Source organism: Neovison vison, chromosome 7, assembly GCF_020171115.1.
Source record: "Neovison vison isolate M4711 chromosome 7, ASM_NN_V1, whole genome shotgun sequence".
Taxonomy (NCBI): Eukaryota; Metazoa; Chordata; class Mammalia; order Carnivora; family Mustelidae; genus Neogale; species Neogale vison.
Window position 1 is genome coordinate 153,908,787 of NC_058097.1, and position 11,365 is coordinate 153,920,151.

The window sequence follows — 11,365 nt, forward strand, 5'->3', positions numbered from 1 at the left end:
GCCCCTTGTCCTCCATGCTATTTGTTATGCTCCACAAATAAGTGAAACCATATGATAAATGACTCTCTCTGCTTGACTTATTTTACTCAGCATAATCTCTTCCAGTCCCATCCATGTTGCTACAAAAGTTGAGTAAATAAATAAAATCTTAAAAAAATATATATTGTTTGACAATTGTGTGAGGACAGTTAAAAAATAGTGTTGATGATAATTTTGCACAAAATAGCAACTTTGAAAACCATTTTCTTTTTCTCTTAGGAAAAGATGTCTGCATCTCTGAAAGGCTCTAATAGCTCCAAATTCCAGGTCTATGAGTTCATCCTGATGGGATTCCCAGGCATTCACAGCTGGCAACACTGGCTCTCCATTCCATTGGCAATACTCTACCTCTCTGCAATCGGTGCTAACATCCTCATCCTCATCACCATTTGCCAAGACCCTGCCCTTCAGCAGCCTATGTACTATTTTCTATGCATTCTGTCTGTGGTGGACATGGGCCTGGCCACCACCATCATGCCCAAGATCTTGGCTATCTTCTGGTTTGATGCCAAGGTCATCAGCCTCCCTGAGTGCTTTGCTCAGATTTATGCCATTCACTGCTTTGTTGGCATGGAGTCTGGTATCTTCCTCTGTATGGCTTTTGACAGATACGTAGCGATTTGTCACCCTCTTCGCTACCCGTCAATTGTCACCAATTCCTTAATCTTAAAAGCCACTGTGTTCATGGTACTTAGAAATGGCTTGGTTGTCATTCCGGTGCCTGTGCTTGCAGCCCAGCGTAATTATTGCTCCAGGAATGAGATTGAGCATTGTTTGTGCTCTAACCTTGGAGTCACTAGCCTGGCTTGTGATGACAGGAGGCCAAACAGCATCTGCCAGTTGATTCTGGCATGGCTAGGAATGGGGAGTGACCTACGTCTCATAATATTGTCATACACTTTGATTCTGCGCTCTGTACTTAGACTGAACTCGGCTGAAGCTGCATCCAAAGCTCTGAGCACTTGTAGCTCCCATCTGATCCTTATTCTCTTCTTCTACACAGTTGTTGTTGTGATTTCAGTAACTCACCTGGCAGAACCCAAAGCTCCTTTGATTCCAGTTCTACTCAAGGTGCTGCACAACATCATCCCCCCTTCCCTCAACCCTATAGTTTATGCACTTAGGACTAAAGAACTCAGGGCAGGCTTCCAAAGGAAGTTTTGTTTGAGATTAGAAAAGAACACCAGTCTCCAGTGATCTTCTCCATAATGTTACATTATATTCAGCTTCTTCTAGAACGGATAGTAAAACTTCAAATATGACAGGGAAAGTGAATGCCTTTGAGATATATTTTTCACAGTGTAAAAGCACATGAAAACAAAAACAAACATTCCCAGTAGCTCCAAAATATTTATAAGAGATGAATATATGTGGGGAAAGGAAGGACTTTCTATCAAACTAATGAAATGGAATAAAAACTAGTGTTTATGAATTATATCTCTTCCCTAAAATAAAAATGAATATAATAATACACATACAACCAAAGTGAGTGGCATGTGAGTTACAGATCATGATTGTTTATTCACAGTTGTAATGTAAGACCAAAGTCTATCTGCCTGGACAAGTGGCTAAGGAAGATGTGGGCAGCATGAGTAGTGGGAAGCAGATCTATACATGGACAAAATTAGAAGCCCAAATTGATGCACAATGCCAGCCAATTCTCATGAGCTTTCTGCCCAAATCCATATTAATTTCGGGAGAAAGCTCATGAGAATTGGCCAGAAACCCGCGGTGAACCCCCACTGGTAGGAGCCTTCAAGGGAGCCACCTGGGCCTGGCCCAGGGTCCCAACTGGCCAAAACCCTGCAAGAAAGAGCTCTAATGCCAGGTGTGTGTGAAGTGCAAATCTCCTTAGAATACTGGCCACCCCTGCCCTCTACTCAGCCCCCTGGGGACCCTGCCTTGGCAGTGCCAGATCTGGCCTGCCATGCCCCTAGGCCCTCCCCTTAAGCCTACATTGGGTTTTCAGGCTGATGTCCCCATAGGCCTGGCCCCCATGCCCTCCAGAATGGAGACCCCTGAGTCACACCCCAGGACTCTGCCTGCTGCCCAGGAGGAAACCATGCCCTTTGGAGCTGTACAAAACCCTCAGGTGGGGGGAGGAGTCAAGATGGCGGAGAAGTAGCAGGCTGAGACTACTTCAGCTAGCAGAAGATCACTAGATAGCTTATCTAAATATTTCAAACACCTACAAATCCATCGGCAGATTGAAGAGAAGAACAGCAATTCTAGAAAGAGAAAATCAACCACTTTCTGAAAGGTAGGACTGGGGGAGAAGTGAATCCAAAGCAACGGGAAGATAGACCCCAGGGGGAGGGGCCAGCTCCCGGCAAGTGGAGGAGCAATGGAGCATAAAATCAGGACTTTTAAAAGTCTGTTCCGCTGAGGGACATCACTCCAGAGGCTAAAGTGGGGTGAAGCCTACGCGGGGTCAGCGTGGCCTCAGGTCCCGCAGGGTCACAGAAGGATCGGGCGTGTCTGAGTGTAGCAGAGCTTACAGGTATTAGAATGGGGAAGCCGGCTACAGACACAGAGCCAACAGTGAGCTCACAGCTCGGGGTTACCTTGAACCGGTCGCAGGCTCAGTGAGCTCAGAGCGCGGCCAGAGGTCAGGCAGACGGGAGTTGCTGGGTACTGTTCTTTGAGGGCGCACTGAGTGGGGCCCTGGGCTCTCAGCTCCTCCAGGCCAGAGACAAGGAGGCCGCCATTTGTATAACCATCCTCCGGAACTCTACGGAAAGCGCTCAGGGAACAAAAGCTCCTGAAATCAAACCCGAGCTGATTACTCAGCCTGGCCCCTGGTAAGGGCAGTGCAATTCCACCTGGGGCAAAGACACTTGGGAATCAATACAACAGACCCCTCCCCCAGAAGATCAATAAGAAATCCAGCCAAGACCAAGTTCACCTACCAAGGAGTGCAGTTTCAATACCAAGGAGAGCAGCAAAATTCCAGAGGAGGAAGAAAGCAAAGCACGGAACTCATGGCTTTCTACCCATGATTCTTTAGTCTTGCAGTTAATTTAATTTTTTTCTTTTTAATTTTTTTCTCTCTTCTTCTGCTAAATTTTTTTAACTTTTACCCATTTCTTTTTTTAACGATTTTAGTTTATCTAATATATATATTTTTTATACTTTTTCTTTATTCATTTTCTTTTTTTAGTTGTTTCTTTTCTTTTTCTTTTTTTTTTTTCTTTCGAACCTCTTTTTATCCCCTTTCTGCCCCCCTCATGATTTGGGATCTCTTCTGATTTGGTTAAAGCATATTTTCCTGAAGTTGTTGCCACCCTTTTAGTATTTTACTTGCTCCTTCATATACTCTTAGCTGGACAAAATGACAAGGCAGAAAAACTCACCACAAAAAAAAGAACAAGAGGCAGTACCAAAGGCTAGGGACCTAATCAATACAGACATTGGTAATATGTCAGACCTAGAGTTCAGAATGACAATTCTCAAGGTTCTAGCCTGGCTTGAAAAAGGCATGGAAGATATTAGAGAAACACTCTCGGGAGATATAAAAGCCCTTTCTGGAAAAATAAAAGAACTAAAATCAAACCAAGTTGAAATGAAAAAAGCTATTAATGAGGTGTAATAAAAAATGGAGGCTCTCAGTGCTAGGATAAATGAGGCAGAAGAAAGAATTAGCGATATAGAAGACCAAATGACAGAGAATAAAGAAGCTGAGCAAAAGAGGGACAAACAGCTACTGGACCACGAGGGGAGAATTCGAGAGATAAGTGACACCATAAGACGAAACAACTTTTGAATAATTGGGATTCCAGAAGAAGAAGAAAGAGAGAAGGGAGCAGACTGTATACTGGAGAGAATTATTGGAGAGAATTTCCCCAATATGGCAAAGTGAACAAGCATCAAAATTCAGGAGGTGCAGAGAATGCCCCTCAGAATCAATAAGAATAGGTCCAAACCCCGTCACCTAATAGTAAAATTTACAAGTCTTAGTGACAAAGAGAAAATCCTGAAAGCAGCCTGGGAAAAGAAATCTGCAACATATAATGGTAAAAATATTAGATTGGCAGCAGACTTATCCACAGAGACCTGGCAGGCCAGAAAGAGTTGGCATGATATATTCAGAGCACTAAACGAGAAAAACATGCAGCCAAGAATACTATATCCAGCTAGGCTATCATTGAAAATAGAAGGAGAGATTAAAAGCTTCCAGGACAAACAAAAACTGAAAGAATTTGCAAACACCAAACCAGCTCTACAGGAAATACTGAAAGGGGTCCTCTAAGCAAAGAGAGAGCCTACAAGTGGTAGGTCAGAAAGGAACAGAGACAATATACAGTAAGAGTCATCTTACAGGCAATACAATGGCACTAAATTCATATCTCTCAAGAGTTACCCTGAATGTTAATGGGCTAAATGCCCCAATCAAAAGACACAGGGTATCAGAATGGATGAAAAAACAAAACCCATCTATATGTTGCCTACAAGAAACTCATTTTAAGCCCAAAGACACCTCCAGATTTAAAGTGAGGGGGTGGAAAATAATTTATCATGCTAATGGACATCAGAAGAAAGCAGGGGTGGCAATCCTTATATCAGATCAATTAGATTTTAAGCCAAAGACTATAAGAGATGAGGAAAGACACTATATCATATTCAAAAGGGTCTGTCCAACAAGAAGATCTAACAATTTTAAATATCTATGCTTCCAACGTGGGAGCAGCCAACTATATAAAAAAAAATTAATAACAAAATCAAAGTAACACATTGACAACAATACAATAATAGTAGGGTACTTTAACACTCCCCTCACTGAAATGGACAGATCATCCAAGCAAAAGATCAACAAGGAAATTAAGGCCTTAAATGACACACTGGACCAGGTGGACATCACAGATATATTCAGAACATTTCATCCCAAAGCAACAAAATACACATTCTTCTGTAGTGCACATGGAACATTCTCCAGAATAGATCACATCCTCGGTCCTAAATAAGGTCTCAACCAGTATCAAAAGATTGGGATCATTCCCTGCATATTTTCAGACCACAATGCTCTGAATCTAGAACTCAACCACAAGAAGAAATTTGGAAAGAACCCAAGTACGTGGAGACTAAACAGCACCCTTCTAAAGAATGAATGGGTCAGGGGGGACAAGATGGCGGGGTAGTAGGAGGAGGGGCCTTTTCAGCCTGTACCCCAAAGTGAGCTGATTACCTACCAAAGAACTCCGATCACCCATGAAATCAGCCTGAGATCAGAATTACACACGTCTGGATCTCTACAGGGGCAGAAGACACCAGTGGGCAGATAAAGCAGAATGGGAACTGCTGACTGATATCGGAAGATAAACAAAAGGGGGAGGGAGCCACCAGTGGCGACCGGTGGGAAAGTAATACCCCAATACGAGCGAGAGTGCCCTGCATCTGGGGACCAGCATTAACTTGGAGACTGGTTGAAAGCACTCCAAAAGAGCAAAGGATCGCAGGGGTAAATTGTGGGAATCGGGGAGGCTAGGGACAGGGGCTTAACTCACCGGTCCCAGACGGCCTCCCCGGCGCTGAGGCAGAGAGAATGCGGCGGAGAAACCGCTCTTGGTCCCTAAGCCGCCAGCGCGCACCAGAGCGCGTGGGTTCGGGCTCCTGTGAGGGGATGGGAGCTGCGCCGGTTTGCAGAACGCGCGCTAGCCCTACCACAAAGCTCGAGATATGCACCCATTGTTCTCAAGCTCCCCTGAGTTACAGAGGCCCGGCCGGCGCTCTTTGACCCGCGCCATTGTTTCAAAGCCTAAGCTGCGCATGCGCGAAACTCTTCCCCTGACAGAGGCGCGCAAAAGCCCAGCCTGGGGCTTATGGACCAGCACCCCGTTCTCAGTGCCCCAGACATGCGCCCGACCCACAGCCGCCTCTGAAAAGAGGTGCGTGCAAGCCGGGCACTCCCAGCCTGGGCCAGCGGCAAAATCTCAATGTGCGACTGCGGCTTGGAACCTCTCTGGCTCCAGACAGCTACCACTGCCTTGGCTTTGGGTACAAGCAAAAGATCCTGCGCCCCCAGGGTCTGCAACGTGGAACCTGCGCTGCCAGTGGCCAAGGGGGAATTTATTCAGCTTCTGCACCCAGACTAAGGCTTCTCTCTGAGAGGGAGATCAGGGTGCAGTTTGATTTCTTCTAATACTACAAAAACCATCAAAGGCGGTCAAGGTGAGAGGAAAAAAAAAACCGCCAGAGAACAAAAGCCTGAAAAAAACCAGTTTCCCCAGAGCCCACCCCCTTGAGGGGGGCAGGGGGACTCAACTCAGGAAACATCATTGACTGACAACCCACGTGGCAGGCCCCTCCCCCAGAAAACAAACCAAGAAAGAAAAAAAAAGGACTACAAGAGAACCACCACTACTTCATAGGAAAACTTGTATTGTTCACTTGTTTCCACTATTCTGGTTCATATATTTTTTTTTTTTACACATAGGTAATTTTTTAACCTATTTACCATCACAGCGAGCTGTACAGTACATCAAATTCCATAATACCTTTCTAACCTGAACTTTTTGATACATACACCTATGTTTTTCTTTTGCATTTTTATTATTTGAATTCCTTTTTAAAAAATTTTAGTTTAGTTTAGTCTAGTATATTCCTTTTTATTTTTATCCTCTAATATTCATGTAGAGTTAACTTCAAAGTAATCCACTTTCCCCAATCAATACTTCACCTATAGGTAAGCCAATTTTTAATCCCCTTTATCTTAGGAAAGTTGAGTCCTTTAACAAAGATATCAAGATACATCCAGGAAGAATCAAAACAACCTTCCTCACACACACTGAGAATTTATAAGAACTCTCCCATCTTCTTCTACCAGTGTTTCTGTGTTTCTCCTGAGAGCATATAAATTTTACACTTGTGGTTCTTTTTGATGAGGTTCTTTCTTTATTTGCATATATATATATATATATATATATTTTTTTTTTTTTTCTTTCTCTTGCCATATAATTGTATCAGTCTTTTTATCTCTTTTTGTTTGTCTACTTCATAAATCTTACCTTGGGGCCCATCTGGGCTGAACCTTCTCTTTCATCTTCCCTTTCTTTCCTATCTCTCTCTCTCTCTCTCTCTTTTTTCTTTTTCTTTTTCTTTTTCTTCTTTTCCTTTCTTTTTCTTTTTCTTTTCTTTTGTCTCTCGTTTGGGTGGGGAATCCTGATTGCTCAGAAGTGTTCCAGGGTGCACCTTGACTGCACCAGAGTTGATACATCCAGCTACATCTGTTCAGTCTTCTCCCACCAAAATGACTAGGAGGAGGAATGCCCAACAGAAGAAAAATACAGAGGATGGACCTTCTGCAACAGAGCTAACGGCTATCAACATAGACAATATGTCAGAAAGAGAATTCAGGCTAACAATTATCCAGGCAATAGCTAGGTTGGAGAAAGCCATGGATGACCAAACAGAATTGATTAAGGTCGAACTGAAAGTGACCAGACAGGATGTTCACAATGTTAGGGTGGAGCTTAAAGCTACCAGGGAGGAGGTCCACAATGCTCTCAATGAGTTCCAATCTAATCTAAACTCTCTCAAAGCTAGGGTAACTGAGACAGAAGATAGAATTAGTGATCTGGAAGACAAACAGACAGAGAGAAAGGATCAGGAGGAAGCCTGGAACAAACAGCTTAGATCCCACGAAAGCAGAATCAGGGAAATAAATGATGCCATGAAGCTTTCCAATGTCATAATTATTGGAATCCCTGAAGAGGAGGAGAAAGAAAGAAGTCTAGAAGATAGAGTGGAACAAGAACCTCATGAAAATTTTCCCAATCTCGTGAATGAAACCAGCGTTCATGTACTAGAGGCTGAAAGGTCTCCACCCAAGATTATACATTCCAAAAAAACATCACGACACCTGATAGTCAAATTGAGGAATTATAATTGTAAGTATAATCTCTTGAAAGCCGCCAGAGCAAAGAGGCTCCTTACTTACAGAGGGAAGCCCATCAGAATAACGTCAGACCTGTCCACAGAGACCTGGCAAGCCAGAAGAGGCTGGCAAGATATATTCAGGGCAGTAAATGAGAAGAACATGCAGCCAAGAATACTTTATCCAGGAAGACTGACATTCAAAATGGATGGAGAGATAAAGAATTTCCAAGACCGGCAAGGCTTAAAAGACTATGCAACCACCAAGCCGACACTGCAGGAAATATTAAGGGGGGTTCTATAAAAGAGGAAAAATCCCAAGAATAGCATTGAACAGAAATATAGAGACAATCTACAGAAAGAAAGACTTCAAAGGTAACTCGATGTCAATAAAAACGTATCGATCAATAATCACTCTCAATGTGAATGGCCTAAATGCACCCATAAAATGGCACAGGGTTGCAGATTGGATAAAACGACAGGACCCATCCATATGTTGTCTACAAGAGACCCATTTTGAACCTAAAGATACACGCAGACTGAAAGTGAAGGGGTGGAGAAGCATCTTTCATGCCAATGGGACTCAAAAGAAGGCTGGGGTAGCGATTCTCATTTCAGATAAATTAGACTTCAAACTAAAGACTGTAGTCAGAGATACAGAAGGACACTACAAATCCTTAAAGGGACTATCCACCAAGATGATCTAACAATTGTAAATATCTATGCTCTCAATATGGGAGCAGCCAATTACTTAAGAAAGCTGTTAATCAAGATAAAGAGTCATATTGATATGAATACACTAATCATAGGAGATCTTAACACGCCTCTTTCAGAATTAGACAGATCATCGAAGCGGAAAATCAATAAAGAAACAAGAGCATTGAATGACACATTGGACCAGATGGACCTCATAGATATATACAGAACATTCCACCCTAAAACAACAGAATACTCATTCTTCTCAAGTGCACATGGAACCTTCTCCAGAATAGACCACATACTGGGTCACAAATCAGGACTCAACCGATACCAAAAGACTGAGATGATTCCCTGCATATTCTCAGATCACAATGCTTGAAACTGGAGCTCAATCACAAGGAAAAGTTCCGAAGGAACTCAAACACCTGGAAGCTAAAGACCACCTTGCTTAAGAATGCTTGGATCAACCAGGAGATCAAAGAACAACTGAAACAATTCATGGAAACCAATGAGAATGAAGACACTTTGGTCCAAAACCTATGGGATACAGCAAAGGCAGTCCTAAGGGGAAAATATATAGCCATCCAAGCCTCGCTCAAAAAAATTGAAAAATCCAGAACACACCAGCTGTCTCTACACCTTAAAGAACTGGAGGATCAACAACAAATCAAACCAACTCCTCACATAAAAAGGGAAATCATCAAGATTAGAGCTGAGATCAATGAGGGAGAAACCAGAGATACAGTAGAACATATCAATGAACTAGAAGCTGATTTTTTTCCAATTTATTTATTTTCAGAAAAACATTATTCATTATTTTTTCACCACACCCAGTGCTCCATGCAAGCCGTGCCCTTATAATACCCTCCACCTGGTACCCCAACCTCCCACCCCCCCTGCCACTTCAAACCCCTCAGACTGTTTTTCAGAGTCCATAGTCTCTCATGGTTCACCTCCCCTTCCAATTTACCCAGATTCCCTGGAAGCTGGTTTTTTGAAAGAATCAATAAGATCGATAAGCCACTGGCTACACTAATCCAAAGGAAAAGAGAGAAAGCCCAAATTCATAAAATTATGAATGAAAAGGGAGAGATCACAACTAACACCAAGGAAGTAGAAACAATCATCAGAAGTTATTACGAACAGTTATATGCCAATAAGCTTAGCAACCTAGATGAAATGGATGCATTCCTGGAAAAATATAAACTACCAAAATTGAACCAGGAAGAAATCCACAACCTGAATAGACCGATATCTAATAACGAGATTGAATCAGTGATCAAAAACCTCCCAAAAAACAAGAGCCCAGGACCTGATGGATTCCTTGGGGAATTCTACCAAACCTTCAAAGAAGAAATAACACCTATTCCCCTGAAGCTGTTTCAAAAAATTGAAGCAGAAGGAAAACTTCCAGACTCTTTCTATGAAGCCAGCATTACCCTGATCCCCAAACCAGGCAAGGACTCTACCAAAAAGGAGAATTTCAGACCAATATCACTGATGAATATGGATGCTAAGATTCTCAACAAGATCCTAGCCAACAGGATCCAACAGCACATTAAAAAGATTATCCACCATGATCAGGTGGGATTCATCCCTGGGCTACAAGGATGGTTCAACATTCGCAAATCAATCAATGTGATACAACAAATTAATATGAGAAGAGAGAAGAACCACATGGCCCTCTCAATTGATGCAGAAAAAGCATTTGACAAAATCCAGCATCCGTTCCTGATTAAAACGCTTCAAAGTATAGGGATAGAGGGAACATTCCTGAACCTCATCAAATCTATCTATGAAAGACCCACAGCAAATATCATCCTCAATGGGAAAAAGCTTGCAGCCTTCCCATTGAGATCAGGAACAAGACAAAGATGCCCACTTTCACCACTCTTGTTCAACATAGTATTAGAAGTCCTAGCAACAGCAATCAGACAACAGAGAGAAATAAAAGGTATCCAAATTGGTAATGAAGAAGTCAAACTCTCTCTCTTCGCAGATGACATGATTCTTTATATGGAAAACCCAAAAGACTCCACCCCCAAACTACTAGAACTCATACAGCAATTCAGCAACGTGGCAGGATACAAAGTCAATGTGCAGAAATCAGTGGCTTTCTTATACACTAACAATGAAAATACAGAAAGGGAAATTAGAGAATCGATTCCATTGACTATAGCACCAAGAACCATAAGATACCTGGGAATAAAGCTAACTAAAGAGGTAAAGGATCTGTATTCAAGGAACTACAGAACACTCATGAAAGAAATTGAGGAAGACACAAATAGATGGAAGACCATTTCATGCTCTTGGATCGGAAGAATAAACATTGTTAAAATGTTTATACTGCCTAGAGCAATCTATAATTTTCATGCCATTCCGATCAAAATTCCACCGGTATTCTTCAAAGAGCTGGCGCAAATAATCCTAAAATTTGTATGGAATCAGAAGAGACCCCGAATCGCTAAGGAAATGTTGAAAAACAAAAATAAAGCTGGGGGCATCATGTTAGTTACCTGATTTCAAGCTTTATTACAAAGCTGTGATCACCAAGACAGCATGGTACTGGCATAAAAACAGACACATAGACCAGTGGAACATAGTAGAGAGCCCAGATATGGACCCTCAACTCTATGGTCAATTAATCTTTGACAAGACAGGAAAAAATATACAGTGGAAAAAAGACAGTCTCTTCAATAAATGGTGCTGGGAAAACTGGACAGCTATATGTAGAAGAATGAAACTCGACCATTCTCTT

At 42.3% G+C, this 11,365-nt stretch overlaps 1 protein-coding gene across 1 annotated transcript; it reads left to right on the forward strand.

Moving 5' to 3' along the window:
* Nucleotides 1–264: 264 nt before the first annotated feature.
* Nucleotides 265–1,236, forward strand: LOC122914217 (olfactory receptor 56B1-like). Its single transcript, XM_044260846.1, has one exon. The coding sequence runs from the start codon at nucleotides 265–267 to the stop codon at nucleotides 1,234–1,236; it is 972 nt and encodes a 323-aa protein (XP_044116781.1).
* The last annotated feature ends 10,129 nt before the right edge of the window (nucleotides 1,237–11,365 follow it).

Bases quoted from the DNA above. Each gene is read 5' to 3' on its own strand.
- LOC122914217 (XM_044260846.1), top strand. From the start codon at position 265: ATGTCTGCATCTCTGAAAGGCTCTAATAGCTCCAAATTCCAGGTCTAT.